At 41.7% G+C, this 17,613-nt stretch overlaps 1 protein-coding gene across 3 annotated transcripts in view; it reads right to left on the bottom strand.

The window, feature by feature from the left end:
* Positions 1-636: 636 nt before the first annotated feature.
* Positions 637-17,613, bottom strand: part of dnm1a (dynamin 1a) — a 41,512-nt gene continuing 24,535 nt past the window's right edge. For all 3 annotated transcript variants that reach the window (XM_029515179.1, XM_029515181.1, XM_029515180.1), the window contains 7 exons: positions 7,135-7,244; positions 6,537-6,648; positions 6,320-6,334; positions 5,743-5,913; positions 5,377-5,618; positions 5,085-5,288; positions 637-3,209 (listed from right to left, as the gene is read on the bottom strand). In XM_029515179.1, coding sequence (XP_029371039.1) covers positions 3,179-3,209; positions 5,085-5,288; positions 5,377-5,618; positions 5,743-5,913; positions 6,320-6,334; positions 6,537-6,648; positions 7,135-7,244 — 885 coding nt within the window. In that variant the 3' untranslated portion in view covers positions 637-3,178. The remainder of the gene's footprint in view (positions 3,210-5,084; positions 5,289-5,376; positions 5,619-5,742; positions 5,914-6,319; positions 6,335-6,536; positions 6,649-7,134; positions 7,245-17,613) is intronic.

The raw sequence follows: 17,613 nt of genomic DNA, 5'->3' as shown, positions 1-17,613 counted from the left end.
TGAATAAAACTGATTGAGCAAGTTAAATTGTGTCTTGGTTTATTTCTCATTTAGTAGTCACTCTAATGTGCTCTTATCATTATAATTTCCATTAGCAGCTTCAGTATCAGCAGCACTGGATCCTGAAACTGACATAGCTGTTATCATTCGTCCCACCTATGGTCTTCTTTCTAAAAGTCGAATGCATTGCCCAGTTATTATCATGATTCAGCCGTTTCATCTAGCCACTGAACAAATCATCTAAAATATTAGTTTTGCTTGTAACACGTAGATCAATCTCACAGATCAAAAACATCCATATTTCAAATTCTAGAAAACAGACAAATCTGCAATGCTGAGACGCGACATAAGATTGTGAATAACTTTTTTTTTTTTTTTATATATATATATTTGCGAATAAACTGTTTCATTAGTTGTGGATGATATTTACAGCTTATTAAAACAAACTATTCTCCAAAAGGTTAAGTGAGACCAAGAGCAGGATGGCAGGTGTGAAAACTGTCCGACTTGTTTGCCTCAGTGTTCGTCCATGAGCTGTTTACTCAGAACATAATCTGTCTGACCAGCTCCAATGGACCTGGGACACTGGTCACACCATTAGGAGGAAAAAGAAGACAAGGAAAGATCTCCTTTCAGTAGACTGAGGTTTTAATGTGTTGACAAAGCACAGCAGTCCTGCAGAGTAAAGTCATACCTTTCATCCACATCAGTTTGAACAAGATGCACAAGTTCACACATTCACACTGCCGATCCCTGCTCTTCTACGCAGAGAGAGACGGAAAAAAAACTACCACCTAAAGTAACAACCTGCAGACGTCCATATACATCACTGCATTATAGGTTTTTCAAATATTATTTCCTTATACAGATACTCATTTAAATATTCAGCAATTTCATACATTGCAGACTAAAATTCTCTAGGCTGGAAGTACCATAAGATGCACCACACATGTACAGAATAACACATTAAGATAAACTATTTCATGTTAAATAAAGTAGAATATGGTTTGTTGTGTTTGCTTAGCAGTCGTGGAGACCTAAGATACACAAGGGTTGACTGAAGAGTTTCAGGTAGCTTTTTAAATGACATCAATTGAGGTACAGAGAAGGATTTAGTTGCAGTTGCTGGTGGGTTTTGTTGTCATTTGGGGTCAACGTACAACACATCACACCCTGACAGCAGATTTCAGCAGCAGGGAAAAGGGGGTGAAAAGACGGGCTGGACTCAGGCGCTCACACAGCAAAGTGGGGGTGAAACAGACGGCGCGTTTGATAGTTTTATGCATAGACTGGCTGCTTTCATGCTTTCACTCACCCCCGTGACCACTGAGAGAGGGAAGAAAAGAAACAAAAAGAGGAAAGAACAGAAAAGAAACGGTAGATTATAAACCTGAATGTTTTTCTTGCAGTATATCAGAGGGTTTGGTCAAAACAAGGACCTCAGGGTGCAACCCACATTCCCATCCTCTCCGTTACAAATGTACTTGGCTCTTGTCTGACCAGCGCAGCTGTCTGCAGGAGAACATCCGACATATTTCCCTTTTCATTTACGCCCTCTATAAGATAACGTGATGACAAAGTTTTTGTGAAAAGAAGGAAGAGGAAGGTAGGAAAAGAGGGAAAGCGTTTTCTTGGTTGCATAGGTTCTGTGGAAGCATAGACAACAATGTTTTAAGAGTTTGTGTTTGTTTGTCACAGTTGTGAACAATCGTGCTCAGAAAACTCAGGGGATTTTGGTGGCGGTGAGCGTTGTGTCACTAAGCCATCCTCCCTTGTGTGTGTGTGTGTGAGTGAGAGACGGATGGGCAGAGGAGTTTTAGAGGACGGGGGGGTAAGAGAGAGGAGTGGAATGGTGGCGTGGGGCTCTCTGGGTGAAAGGGCTCACCGTTATTCGGCTGGCTGTTTCAGTGAAAAGATGAGAAACGGCGAGAAATCACAAAACTTTACATGACGAACGAGATGAAAAATGAAGCCCTGAAATCAGAAAGGTCATTGTGGAGTAATGATAATGATGGGGAAACGTCTAAGATAAATACTGACTGTATGCATGGCACAGTTCATCTCTTTGGATGTTTAGTTCTCAAGTACAAGTTGACCTGATTCAGTGTGATAAAAGTGTGTCCTCGCCTGTGATTGTGGGAGGGACCACAATTACAGATCAGAAGCTAAATACAACAGTGAAGAAGGGAAAAAAGAAAAACAAGATGCAGTCTATTTGCAGCGCATCTCTTAAAGGAACACTCCACCAAGACTTTGTGTCTGTTACTTTCACCTCAAAACATGAAAGGCTGTCAGGAAAAAATTTATTTCCTTACAAGTAATTTCACAAGATGGAATGAATTTAAAAACATGCATCATGCAGTATAATCGATGTCTCTGGTGTCTAGTTGTTAGGAGCATTAAAAACACATAACCACTGAAATAACTAACCTGAAGAATTTGTAATTATCGAATATCTGAAATAATTTTGCTGTTAAGTTTCTTTTTTCGTTTGTTTTTTTTTTTTTTCTTTTCATAAAAGAAAAATTGTATTTTTTTCAAAAATACTTACTTTTTTCTTCCAGCCTGACAGGTGATGGAGGGTATTTGCCCTCTGTGATACAGACAGTAACATTTTTGGTGAAGCATTCCTCCCAAAAGAAAATCAAAAAAGGAAATTCAAAAGAAGAATAAGATCAAACAGATGTTATACGAGAATCATAATAATTCAGCCAGCAGGCGGTATACCCATTGGAAATGCTGGAGTATATTGTAATACTCGAAGTGTCATGCTATAAGTCTCGCTTATGGAAAGGAGTACAAAATATCTTGTGTGTATCTGTGTGTGCGCGTGTAAGCAGTGTGCATGCATACGTGTGCATACACTCACCTGTTTTTTTTTTCTCGTCATGTGTTTTATTTTGTCTACATAGTTTATTTAAACAGAGGGTGCAGCATATTCATGTGTAAGTCATGCAGGTTGGTTTCAAGTTTCCTGTGTCTCTGAGTGAGACAGAGCGGTGTTGGGGAGAGGACGACAAACATGGCTTGTTGTCAGGGAGACATAGGAGTGGGAGACGGGGGCCAGCTCAGGTCGGGTCAGGCTAGAAAATGTCAGGAAGGTGGCGCTGTTGTCCAACATCTCTTATCCAGAGGAGGGACGGGGTGGACAGGAGGACGGAGGGAGGAGCTCAGAGGTCTAGTGGGTTGGAGAAGGTGGGGGTCTCCGACTGCCATGGACACATTAACACACACAGGAAGAAGATACAAAGAAGAATAGGTTGGATTAATGATTTTAAAGTTTGATCTCATTTGGGAACCCCCCCGGTGGGTAAATCCATGCACATACACAGAAATACTGTCATTTACACGGTCGGCCACTAGAATGAGATAACAGAAGGATGAAACCTGAAAACATGACAAGCACCACAGAGACATCTGCTAACAAGGCCACAATGCAGGCAGTCTGGCTTTATATTCAAATGTTGTCTGAGAACAGTCGCACACCGTTAAAATTATTTATCAAGCTCTATCTTTGTAATTTATAGAAACAACCTTATTATGCAACTGGTAGGTGGATTTTCAAACCTGGTTTTTGTGTGAATCTAAACTTTTAATGTATCAATACATGAGGTGAGACACCAAATACCTCCATTAAAATGTTTTTTTTTTTTTAATTTCTTTCAGAATTAAGTAATGTCTGCCTGCAGGCCATTCTGACAATTTGTCTCTTATTGAGCGTGATCTTGCCTTTTCAGATTGTTAATCTGAATTTTCTGGATTTTTTTCAAAAGGCAAAAATTGACAAAGAGTTGGGCTGAATGGTGATGCTGACAGATAACATGAAGGACGATATCAGACACGCAGAGACAAAGCTAAAGAGACAAGTGCAATGTTGTCACATTCAACACTGACACAAAACCACAAAAACCTTCAGGTTGATTTCTGGTTAACCTGTTGATGCTATAAACTTAAAAAAAGTTCTTTTGTATTTCATGACACTCTTAAAGAAACAACTTAGCATCAATAGCAAAGGTCTGCTCACACGGCCATGCAGGGCTCTAGGAGGACAAAGGAAAAGTAAGAATAAGGAAAAGGCATGCAGAGAAAAGATGTTCTGAGAAGAAGTCAGAGAGGGAACTTAATGGTGATGATGATGAGGATGGTGGTTGTGATGGTGGACAGCACCCAACGTACCAGAAATGTTATTCCTCACTGGTCAGTGATAGTGATTCTGCAGAAGGAACCATAGTCATGTGTGGGACGGAGGTATGGTGAGGTAGAGAGGGATGAAGAAAAGAGAAAAGGAGTGCAAACAGTTACAGTGCAGGGAGTGACCAACGCTACATGTGCGCTCACTGATGACAGACCACAACAAAGATATTTCGATTGGTTTTGGTTTGATTTGGATCTGATTTCGAGGCTGAATCTGCCATTGAGAGCTTTACTCAGCAACGTTTGTGTCTCCTGCAAGCAAAAGAGGCAAGCTGTTACTCAATACTACAGTGAATCAGACCAGGTAAAAAAAAAAGAAAAAAAAAGAAAGAAGCTATTTCACAAACACAGGGACGCTTAAGCAGAGTTTAAAGGTACAAAGACAGACAGTTGATGAAGAACAGAAAGGACCCACTAATAAAGTTTAAGTATCTTCAGCGTCCAGATGAGGACAGTGAGGAGGGGGGGGGGTGTATGTTAGCGATGGACAGAGTGTCAGCTGTTGACAGTGATGCTTGGTAGCGTGTTGAAAGTTCAAAGTGATGGTGGAAAGAACCAACAGATTAAAAGGTGAAACCAAAAGAAGAGTGAGAAATACCAGCTGATCCTGATTATTAAATCACCATCTATCATCTATTTAGGGATCTCTATTCATCTATTCTGCTATCTTCTATCACAACCAGTGCTCTCCACTTTCATTTACCTCCTTCATCCCCACATCCAGGTGTCTTCACATCCCCCTTAGTAACAGAGAGCATCCACACTTCAGGTCGGCTAGCTTGTCATAGTGTTGTAAGCTATGCTTTGGTTCTTAATGTTCTTGGATCGTATTCTATGATGCTGTGAAAAAGGTTCACTGGCTTTCAAACACATTCTGTGTTTTCACTGACCTGGGCACGCTTGGGGGTGCACGGTTAGGCCGGGAGGGCACGGTGGGCGGCGGCCCACTGTAAGGGTCAGGAGAAGCTCCAGGGCGAGACGGTAAAGGGGGTCCCCCTGCGGGAGGAGGTCCAGGTGGAGGTCCACGAGAGCCTGGGCGGGCAGGAGGTCCCGGTGGAGCTCTGCGGTTTGGAGTTGGGCTGGTGGCTGGAGATCTGAAATACGGGAAACATAAGGAACCACACGCACAGCCCTAAAAATGCCGCTCAGGTTCCTCTTCTCTGTTCTCGCATCTTGACTTACCTTCCTCCGGAGCCGCCCCGTTGCACCTGCAGCCAGGAGTCATCCACAGGCGGCGGCATGGCGGTGCTTACGGTCGACATGCTGATGTCTCCAATGATGCTGAGGGCCTCTCGAAGAGCATGGTACATCCGCAGCATCTCGTCACGGTGCTGGGCCTGCTCCTGGGACTCCTCCATGAGTGTGTTCTGGTCTCCACATGAGTACAGCTGAGCCAGCAGCTCAGCGTTGATGAACTCCTTCGACTGGGCAGAGAGAGAGCAGCAGAAATGTTTCGTAATGTAAAGACCAGTTTGGTTTTGTCAGAGATCTGCATCAAATTTTGACCTTATAGAGTCATATTTAACAGGAACACTACAGCTGACTCACATTGTTGATCATGAGGTGCATGATGGTCTTTGGTATCAAGTCCCGGACAGTCTTGTTGACGATGGCCATGTAGGAGTCGACCAGGTTGCGAATGGTCTCCACCTGCCGCTCCAGCTGAGGGTCCATGCTATGCATGAAGTTATCAGAGCTGTTTTCATCACCACCTTCGCTCTGCACAGAAAACATTTAGACAAAATTAGTCACACTGACATAGACCTGTAAATGTGAGGCATCTCACAAAGATTGCTGGTTTAAATCCAAAAATGCAATAAAATGCAATAAAATCATCTCAATTAATGTTTCAATGTGCTTGTATAGATATATCAATCCAATTGATAATGATATTCATACTAATATTCGAGTACTTTGGATAAAATGTTCCATGAAAAGATGTCAAATTTAGTCACACTTCAAAATAATAAACTGGTTCTTCTCGTAGATGTAAGCTATTCAAATCAAAGGTGATGGTCACTATCACAACCCTTTAGATTATTTTTTTCTGTCAATACTTTTAGGCTGAAATGTTCTACATAAAACACAATGAAGAAATGAAACAACGTTGGCCAGAGTAACATACCTTTCCTTCCTTCTCCTGCAGGGTCAAACAGCGATGAAACATAAAACACATTGAAAACGGCAGATAAAGAATCATGCAAAAGACACGAGAACATTGATGAAAATTGCAACAAATTACACAGCAACAATAATATAGACAACTTACACAGAACACAAACAATTGTGACAAAGTGAAGAATATATCTTATATCCATAGTGTTTATTGTGTGTGACTTTACCGTGACCCGTTCAGGATAAACTCCCGCTCTGAGGAAGGAGGCCTTCCAGGCGTCTACGTCCTCCTGACTCTCACAGGCCAGCTCCAGCTGACGGTAGTCTTTATAGACGTTCCTGTGGACATGCAATGATGCAAAGCTGATGATGAGACACTTTTACACCCAAAATGTATGGCTGGTGCAGCTGAGCGTCCTCAGCAGCTAAACGTATTCATCTTTCCATTTTATGTTTCAGAAGGCATCAGTTAAACGGCCACACAGTTGCTAACCCATTTTGGTTTAAGATTTTAAATGAAAGAATGTGGTCATGTCATAGACAGAAGTACAGAAAAGTTCAAATTTGCTTGTAATATAACAATAATATAATGGCAATGAAAACGGCAATTGGGAAATAATTAGTAGAGCTACTTTAATTACTTTAAGTAGATGTTGCCACAAATGCTTTCAGTTTTATTGATAATGTAAAATGAATTTATAGAAACTGCAAACTGTAATTTTACAAAGAACCCAGATGAATGGTCATCATCTGTTGTGTCTGTATAGGTGTGTTAATGTAAGTGTGTGTGTGTGTGTGTGTGTGTGTGTGTGTGTATAATAACACCTCTGTTCGGTGTTGAAAAGGGCAAAGATGTGCTTGCTGGACATGAATCCTTTCTCCACATCTCGCAGCCTCAGGTTGTCCACCTGGAGCATGTACTTCTTCTCCTTCTCCTGCAGGAGGCGACAGAGAAACACACCAATTGGGGCTGAGTTGCTCCATCTTTGAGGAATTTGGCTCAGATTAAAAGTGGTTGTAGAGTTACAGGAGTATAAGTTACTGTATTTCCACTGACTTTGTGCATAAGACCAAAACTATATACATATTTCTTCATTTGTATTTGATATATCATTTTAAAGCATCATCGTGAGAGACAATCATAATGAAAAACAGATACTAGATTAAAAGGGTTAAAAAAAAAGAAGGTGAAAGAACCCTGAGAGTAAAGTCTGACATATCAGAATTAGCAAGAGACACAAAAAGAGAAGAAAAAGCCAACAGAGACGAATGGGAAAGTCATCCAGTCTGTGGTTTTGATTACAGTTGTGAAAAAAAGGGTGAGCAACAAATGAGAAACACACACATACAGAGAGAGAGAGAAAGAGAGCGAGAGAGTTAGAGAGAGAAAGAAACCGCCTTCCAGTGTAAAGTTCTCTTGTTCTTGTAAATCTGCAAACAGCATATGATATCCAGACATCCAACTATTTATGAATAAGGGAGCCTCAAAGTTAGTCATCTCAGTCTGACACATGCGAGCACTCTCTCTCCTCCCCTGTGTCAGTCACACACACACACACACACACACAGCTAAGCTCCATGAAGTCTATTGTTACAGAATTAAATTTCTTTACTGAGGATGAATGTGAATGTGTGTGCATTTGTGTGTTTGCGAGTGGGTGTGTGTGCGCGCATGAACGTTTTTCGTAGGGACAGTTAAATTAGAATTCACAAAATGAGAAGCCAAGAATAGCACAGGGTGAGTGAGTTTCTCTAAACATAGGTTAAAAATGCACTCGCGTGCGCACACACACACACACACACACACACACACACACGCTTTGGTTGCAGAGAGCACCTTTGAGTGTAGTCTCTAACTAACCATAGAACCATCTGGATGGCTAACCATGGGCCTGCCCTGCCCAGCTCACTGTGTCTGTGTGTGTATATGTCAGTGTGTGAGTAAGAGTGTGTGTGTCAAAGAGATGGGGAGGTGGGGTTGTGTGTGACCAAACTCCTTCATCAAAGGATTTACGACCTGTGCAGCCAAATGGTCATATCCCCTAAATGCATGTAAAAACCTCTCCCCTTACACACACACACACACACACACACACACTTGGCAGTGTGTATACACCCAGGTGTCCACTATGCAAAATAAAAAAATTGACTTAAGAGCAGCAACGAGGTCAACAAGGTCTCTGCTCTTCTGCTCCAGTCTGTTCAATATTTCTCAAAATTTGCCTTCCTCTTTCTTCCTCTCCTCGTCTTTTTTCCTCCTTTTCCCCTTGTTCCCCTCACTCTCTGGCTTTTCCTCTCCTTGGGAGTGAGCAACCTTGGAATGATTCATACATTTTCCTCTCTTCTGGCCAGTAAATCCAGTCAGGAGTGTTGGAAGCAGTAGGGGATGGGGACTGGGAGGGGGGTGGTGTGTGACTGTGTGTATGATGGGGGGAAAGTACAGAGAATGTGAACGAGTCAGTAGCAGAAAAGACAAATATATTTGTCAAAAGAAGGTTGATGTAAAAAAGGGAATTTACTGCGGTCGCAGCTGATATTTCTGTGTGAGGGCAGTTGAATAAGCAACATTTTGGGGACAAGTAAACACAAAAGGAAAAGATAAGAGACGTGCACATATGCACGTATTTGAACATCATATACGAGACTGCTGACACACACTAAAGGGAGATTATCAAGGTTTTCCTCTGTGCCAATCAGCTCCTTTTGCATGTGTGTTTTTATGTGTTTGGGGAAGTTGGGGATTGAGCTCTTTCCCATATGCGCCCATAAAAATGCAGTCAGCATGAGCAGGCAAAAGTATTTCGGATTTCAGACACTGAACACACATGAGAATACAACACACACGGACGCACAGTTTTTATACACATTCAGATACACACACGCACGCACGCAAGCACACACACACAAAATATACAACATTCGCATACACACACACACAGACTTTGTTTGAGTTCACATCATTATAGAAACTGCTGAAGTGTGATGCGTTCTTGTGTGTACAGCAAACTGCGTGTGTATCAACACTAAACGTAAAGAGCAAACTGGGAGTGAAACTGACGTTTTGAAGACTGAAAACTGAAAACACACACACACACACACACACACACACACACCGTGATCACAATACCAAAATCCTTGTTTGAGCTTGTTTTCTTTTTTATTTTATTTCTAATCTTTACCTGAATGTTTTTTACTATGTATGTATGTTTGTATATAACATTATAGATGTATAGAGTACACCTATTAAACAAAATCTAAATCATTCGCAGCACTGGTTGTATAACTGATCAGTGTGATGCAGTGACTCTGGTCAGCATTAGGCAGCATGTTCACGCTACAAAATTATGGCCTGAGCGCCAACTTGCTCAATCCTGTTTATTTGTCCTTTCACATGCATCCATTCACTGACCGACATCGCTACTGATCTTTCAGCACTTCAATAAATTCTTTTCAATTACACCCGAAACATGATGTGATGTGTAATCGGTCTGCTTTGTCTGAACCCCCACACATGCCCCCCACATGCACATGAAGGAGACGAAGCAGTGCACTTGGTAGTTAACCTTCGGTGTGTCGAGTGGTGTGCGAGCAAAGTACTTTCCGTGGTTTTGTTTTGTTAGTGAGTAATAGCAGGCTAATTATGAAAAGCCAGAGGAAGTTCACTTCTGGATTCATACGGGCTCGTCACCACCGTACACACCTTCCAAAAAAACATGTCTCAAAAGCTTACACACAATTTCAAAATGTGGCTGAAATATGGCCTCCCACATACAAACACACATACACAACAGAAATGCTAAAATCCCCAAGCACACACACACACACAGGGACCTTACATAATCCATGTTCAATTAACACCTTGAAACAAATCTAAGCAGTTTGGCGGGCAAAACCAAGAAGATAGTCGTTAACGACGGCATCCATGTTGTTTTAAGAGGCTTCATGTCTTAGTGTGTGTGTGTGTGTGTGTGTGTGTGAGTGTGGTAGTGCGTATGTTGACGGGAGTCTGGTGACTTGGGCCATGCATCAAAGCGCTGCGGAGAACCCGCACGGCATCTGGGAGCAATAACGCTGCTTCTAACCCTTCATTACCACAAAGACTGGGCCCTGGGTGGCAGCCAACGGCAATTTTCACAACCCTCCTCCTCACCTCCCTCCGTTTTTCTTTCCCTCCATTCTTCTGCCATTCCCTTATTGAGTTTTGACTTAAAAAAAAAAAAGACAGAGTAGTTCTGTAAGTCTTACACAACGAGGATGTGGAAAGATGTAGAAAGAAAGAAACTTGTTGGGTTCGTAAGCGCTTATGGAAAAGCTCTCGCTCTTGTCTTTATACTCAACAACAAGTTGGCCCAAGGTCAGTTGAATTCATTCATAAAGTCACAGAAAATCATCCTTTTCGAAAATGTACTCTTTCTAGAAAACTTTACAAACATTACAATCAAAAGAACCACTAACAAATGGGTGTCCAGTCTGTGATTAATGTCTTCAAGAAACAGCACAGAAGAAACTTGACTTTAACTTAATCCAATTGACCCGACTGAAAGCAAAGCCACATGTTGCCAACCTTCAAATCAGCAAATTTGTTTAGTAGAGAGAATTATCATTGGGAAGAACACACAACTGGAGCTATTCTGGGACAATGTGTAAAAACACACAGCTGTTCATGACTCATCAGGCAAGTTGTGCAATCATGCTCACAGCAAATCACCTTGGGAAATGCACCATTACCCACACTTTCTAATACTTTTATACAATGGATTGATATACTAGATAGCAAATCTAATCTCAAGTGTCTTTTTTCATGGTGAGAAAAACACAAATTCTTGCTGTTTTCTCTTATCACTAATTTGGGGTTTCATGTTTTTTTGTGTTGTATTTGGCTGGTGGAAACTCGCTTTTCTTGTCTGTTTTTTCCAGCCTCAGCTGACTCTGCCTCCTTATTTCTCCTTACCAAAGTGACAGCGTTTGTGCTCTGCTTAGCTCTTCCTGTGGGAATGAGCACAAACAAAAATAAACATCTTCACGGAGAAAGGAAACGTGGTGTCTACGTGACAATGACACATTCAGTCGCTGCTCCGCTTGAGCGCGGCCTAGCAGGTCAGTGGCACCTTCCTGTTTAGCAGCTAATTGCCAAGCAGTTAACTATTGGCTCGACGTTTACTTCTGCAGAGGGTCAGTGTAACAACCTTCGGGGCAGCCAGGACATGTGATCAATCATCGGTGACCACCAAAGAGTACGAGGAGGAGGAGGAGGAGGAGGAAGGGAGACCCCGGTCCACTAACCACATAAACACATGTGAAAATCCCCACACGTCTGCAGACTCTTGTCTGACAGACGACAAATGCTCTGTTCAACCTGAGGGCGTTTGGCGTACTTGGCACAAGTCTGCCGATAAAAGTGAAACCTTCAAAAACTTCTGTCATCTTACTTTTGTTAATTTGGTTGCTTATATTCATGCGTGAGCCGATGAAATTTTGAACAAATGCGGGACAAATGAGGCCTGTAAATAGTCAGTAGGTTTTAAGATTTGAAATGAAAATGATCAGATGTAAAGGGAAAAAAGAGCTGCTTTATGTGCTTAAAATTGAAGCAATCATCTCTGATGTAAACACATGATGTCATAATACACTGAGGCAAAACGTTCACATATGAGTCCGAGATGCAAACATTCGTTGAGGTCACATGTCGGGTGTTATATGAAACTGTTTGGCTAAGATATTGTTAAAGCAAAATATAATCAGACATTTAACAGACGTTTTAGACATAATTAGGACCAAAAGAAAAGAGGACCAGAATCCTGACTTAATAAAACTAAAATAATCTTTATTTCGTCTCATCCTTTCCTATTCTTAACCAAAACCACATCACCATCTCTTGATCATCAGCACTGTATAACCCAAACACAGTGACAACATAGTGAATTACTCCAGCAATTTTTTTTAATAGTCAAATGAGCTGCCAATATAAAATCTGCACTTCGCACTCACACTTGTGCACATACTACAGACACGGTGAAACACACAGGATGTGTTTGAACTCAGTGATTTTTACAGCACGATTGTGCCAATGGTGGTCAGTTCCAAGGGCGGAGAAGGAATTTTTAAAACATGTATACAATAATTTAGTCTTGTTAAACACGATATTTATGAGCATCAAAATCACTCAAAGTTCAAGATCCTTTTGAATCTCATTCATGAATTTGTTAAAAATATATGAATAAATACTATCAAACGAATAAATACAGATATGTGAAACATGGGAATATATTCTGTGAGCGGCATTAAAACAAAAATAACCACAGAATACTGAAATATGCATCATGTCCTATTAAACACAACATTTAAAACTGTCAATGCTTCGACAAAAGAATGAGCGAGCCTGCAGAGACTTACACACACTCACAGACACACACACGCACACACACACTGTAAACAACATGCCAAATGAAATGAAGTGCACACCACTGTGGTTTCTTTTTATCTGTCCCATGTCTGTTTAGGTCTAATCCCAGATTGTGCCTCTCTTCGGGGATTTGTGTAGCTACATGATGCTGTGGATAAACAGGGAACAATCGGAGGAAAAGATTAGAATTTACAGAAAGAAAAACTTATTTATTTTATCAGTCAGACTCTCAATTATTCACAAACCAGCCTGTGCTTCTCCTCGGCTCCCTCTGACATGCTGCGGTCATCATTCAGCTCACAATCACTTTTCTCTCTTCTGTTTTCTTTTACAATGTGAGTCCATGATTTATTCATTACTGGTTTTGGTATACAATGGTAACCCTTTTCTGTCAAATTCTCAATGCTTTTTTTTTGTTTGTTTGTTTCCTTACTAAAAGTTATTTGCCTCTGCCCTCTGTTTTTGCACTTTAATATGGACTGAGTCTGAACATTAAAGTCTTTATGTTTAAAAAGGAGTTAAGATGGCCTATTTATTTTTTTACAGGTAATATAAAATACAGGTATCAAGTACAGGCTGTTCTTCTGCTCTGATTGAAGATGAAAAAGCATTCAAACAGGATTAGGAGCGATGCAGAAACAAAATGAAGCTATTTTTTCTAGTTTCTTTTTATTATATTTAAATAACTCCCCACATAAAACAGCACATTGGCATTTCAATGCTTTAGTTTTCGAACAAATTAAACAAAAATCATACACCATGTTAATGTTAGAGATGGTGTTAGGTGGATTTTCATGTTGGCTCAAATAGCTGAAATAGCTGAAATAATCCTGGATGGTTTCTTGGTTTCTCATTTCTGCTGAGAATGATAATGACATGATATAAGACAAGAAAACCAAGCTATTACGCGGTTCATATTTGTCTTATCCAACAACAGCTATTTAACATGTTATCTCCTGAGCTATTTCGAAAACTATCATTTCACTGAAACACGGCCGACTGATGAAACTTGCATTAAATACAAAGGGTCACATTTTGGGGCAGCTTTTATGGTTTTGACCAGTGTTGAATACACAGTCTCAAATAAACCTACACAGTGTTCACAAGCTTAGCCTCAACACACTGATGCAAACACACAGAAGATTCAATTACACCCACGTAAACTGACGGAGTCATTCGCTTTAATGCAATATCAAAATCCAGAGACGGAAAAAAGAAGGTCAGACACTTGAGGTTTTTCCTGATGGTATTAACCAGCATCATTTCATGACAAGACAGAAAAACATGGAATTACAGATTATGCTTGATGTGTGTGCATACTTCCTCAGTATTTCTGGCTTTAATGAGTATGAGTTTGAGAGGGGAAGCTGCCTGCCTGGTCATCCAAACAGTGGAAACAATGTTGGTGCGACCGCAGCACTTCCCCCACCCACCCATTAAAATTCACTTCTTCCAATCCTTGAAATTTAACTGCAACGATCATCCAGCGAGGGTTGATTCCTATCGTTATCCCTTTCTTGGCTTGTTGCACAGAATCATAAGCAATTTTTCTTGAAGCACTCTGCTCACTTTGTCCTCCATCTTTCATCTCAATTCTCTTAATATCTGTCACTCTTCTCTCCACAGCCCCCCAACTTCACCACGCTGCTGAATCGTTTTTCCTGAAATCAGGCCTGCTTTGATTTGGAGCTCAGGTTGGAGCTCAGAAACCACAGCTAAAACAAACACATGGCCTCAGCCACATCTTCACACACACGCACACACACACACACACACACACCTGGAAACACTAGCACTGATTACTCCTGCCAGAAAAATGAAACCTAAACACAAGTGTGTGTACGTGGGTGTGTGAACGAAGGTGAAGGCAGCAAATTTTGAATACAGCACATCTTAACTGTGAATCACCAAGGTTTTCTTTCTTGTCCAAACACACACACAAACACACACACATAAGAGTGGGGCGGGCTGGTTGGAGGGGTGACATAATACTGGTAAATCAGAAGCAGAGCAAGAGAGGTTTTGTGTGTGTGTGTGTGTGTGTGTGTGTGTGTGTGTGTGTGTGTGTTGGGAATGCTGCAGAGCTGCATAAAGGGTTCTTTATTCGAGTCGGACAGGGAGAGGAAATCAGCTTTAGAAGTAAAAACAGAGGGAGCAAGAGAGAGATGGAGACCACAGGGCTGCACATCTGGAGTTATTACAAGGCTTCCTCCTGCTTGCCAAGAAAATGCCGACATTCCTGCCCTTGCTACAAAGACCATGGAGCCTCCGCTCTCATCCAGCCGCACTCCTACACACATATCCATCATTCAAAACCACATTTACACTCACATGTACCATAAGATGAGCTGCACATACGGTGGATAGAAGGTAGGAATATGCAGGCGCTTTATATGCCTCCATGCGAGCACACAAACGTAGACATCCTCCTATCTGCCCACATACGCTTCTACTAGAAAGTTTCCCTCCGTCAGCAGCCAATCCTTCACTTTCTCTCTAAACTTTACAACACTCATGCCAAATGAATGTGTTTCACTTCCTGTTCACCTTTGGCCTTCCACTTTCTCCCAAAAAGTCAGAAAAAAAAAAGAAAGAAAGAGGGAAGGGGTGGAGAGCCAGACAGAGAGAGGGAGGGAGTGGAGAAAAGAAGAAGAAGAAGAGAGGAGAGAGGAAAGGAAAAATGGGGGGCTGTCGAGCTCCTCCTCTTACTCCCTCCATATCTCCTCTCTCTCTCCTTCCTTTTTCTCCTTCTGTTTCTCAAAGGGGAAACTTGGTGGCCAGTTCTTTGCCACGTTGAGAGTCTAGCCGGTCCACCTTGCTCTCGCTACTGAAACTGTTTTTTTTTTTTTCCTCCCCTTCTTCTTTTTTGACCTCGGAATCATTGGAAGACAAATCCAAAAGACGCAGTAGTAGCATTTGAAGACTATCTGCCAGGTTTTGCCTCAACAGTGTGGCAGTGCTGAACGAAAGGACTTCGAGGAGCTGAACAGCTACCCATTAGGCAAGTAGGAGACAAAACAAGTGCCAAACCAAGGAGAAGAGACATCGTCTCAGAGAGTACCACAAGAAGAAAAGACAGAGGGTCATCCAGTAAAAGGTAATCCCTTCAAAAGGAGAAATTTGTTTACGGCCTGTGACGAGGAGACGGAAACTTAGTGTTTTAGTGGGAGGTGTCGGGTCAGACTTGGCTGAGAGTAAGCATGAGCTCAGTTGACCGCAGATTACTAACCAGGATCTAAGAGCACTGGCAGGTCCACCTTATTAGTTATTTAAACGCTTCAGTGTTTTGTGAAACATCCTGGTTTTTACTTATTCAGCAGTGCCGTTAGGTTGTATACATTTGAGCTAAATGGAGTATGAAATGTGTGCATACATTAATGTTAGTATCTGCATTTTTTCCAATAAAAAGCAATAATAACAGCATACACTGATTTCTCTGACAAAACCATCTAATTCATTAGATGAATTTATTACTCTAATCCTCAACATATTGGTGTTTAGTATATTCAGCACTCAAGTTTACGTGTCTTACGTTTTCCCTCCAGAGCTCAGGAAGGACTGCTGCTTTACACAGGAGGGAATGTCGCTGAGTTGACCAATCAGTGGCCGTCACCTCTGTCTAACCTCTCCACCTCCATGCCGGCCCCCTCATCCATCCTTCACATGCTGTTTCTCCTCCTCGCTCACTCGGCCTGATCAGCACTTTGCAGGAGTCAGACTGAGAGAACAGGAGGAGCTGATACTGGATTCACAGTGAGTACGCTTCACTCTGTGTTGGTGTGTATTTGTGTGTAAGAATGAATCTGACAGCATCATGGCCCTGAAGGCCGGAGAGTGGGTTAACATTTCTCCACAACATCATCCAGCCGCCCAGCCCGCCTGCCCAGTGTTCAGACTACCTGTTCAGGAAGTAGTGGTTGTACAGTAGTCTGCACATTGGTTAGGCTGGCCGGGGAAGCACGGGACAACTCAAAAAGAGAGAGAGAGAGAGAGAGAGGCCGAGCTCCAAAAGAGCATCCAGCAGGCAGTAGCACATCAGGCTGTGGGAAGCAGCACCACTCCTTGTCCAGATGGACAAGCCCCAAGCACGAGACTAAATAAAGCACCCAAAGGCCCCGCCACAGAGGCCTGGTGCCTCCCTGGCATGGATTTATGAAAGATGGAAAGTGATGTTCTGAAGTTTTTCTCTGGCTCTTTAAAGAAATAAGGGTAGAGTTTAGTAGATTAGTAGTTATTTGCCTTGTCTCGGTTTTCGTTGCCCTAAGAGTGAAATGTGGCGAAAGATGAATTGTAGAAACATTTTGAAATAGCTGAAATAAAAATGCTTAAATATCTGCCTGGCATTGTGTCTTTCTTTTTTTTCTCTTTTATTCAAAACAGGCTACAAACCCATTCAATAGTCACAGAAAATGCATATAATGGGAAATCCCATACTGGACCCCAAACTGACAGAAATATATGACATTCTCAATCATATATTGCTTCTTTTCCTGCAAAAGCGAACGATCTAAAAGCTGCGAACTGAAACCAGAAAAAGTTAAACCACACATATAAAAAAAGAATACTTACCCAGATAGATAACTAAAACACACAGTAAACCCCCAACATAACACTGCACGCTTGACCAAAATGTACAATTACATCTCCGCCTTCTCTGCATCAACTCATGGCTGCCTCACCTCAAATGACCATGTAATGTGCAGAGAGGCAGGAAGTCACCATAAAAAAATGCTGAAAGAGCAGCCACTCTGTCATTGTCTGTTCGCCAGGCTTTCTATAGAACTCCCCAAAAAAGACAGAAAACAGTCTGTGGCTTTAGTGTTTGTAAGTGACGTCATGTGAACCGATACAAGTTTAGCTTTACCACTTTTCTTTTTTCTTTTTCCACTTCTTCACCGGGG

Source organism: Echeneis naucrates, chromosome 12 (assembly GCF_900963305.1).
Source record: "Echeneis naucrates chromosome 12, fEcheNa1.1, whole genome shotgun sequence".
NCBI classification, from domain to species: Eukaryota; Metazoa; Chordata; class Actinopteri; order Carangiformes; family Echeneidae; genus Echeneis; species Echeneis naucrates.
The sequence above is the reverse complement of the archived record's forward strand: the minus strand, read 5'-3'. Positions and strand labels throughout refer to the sequence as shown.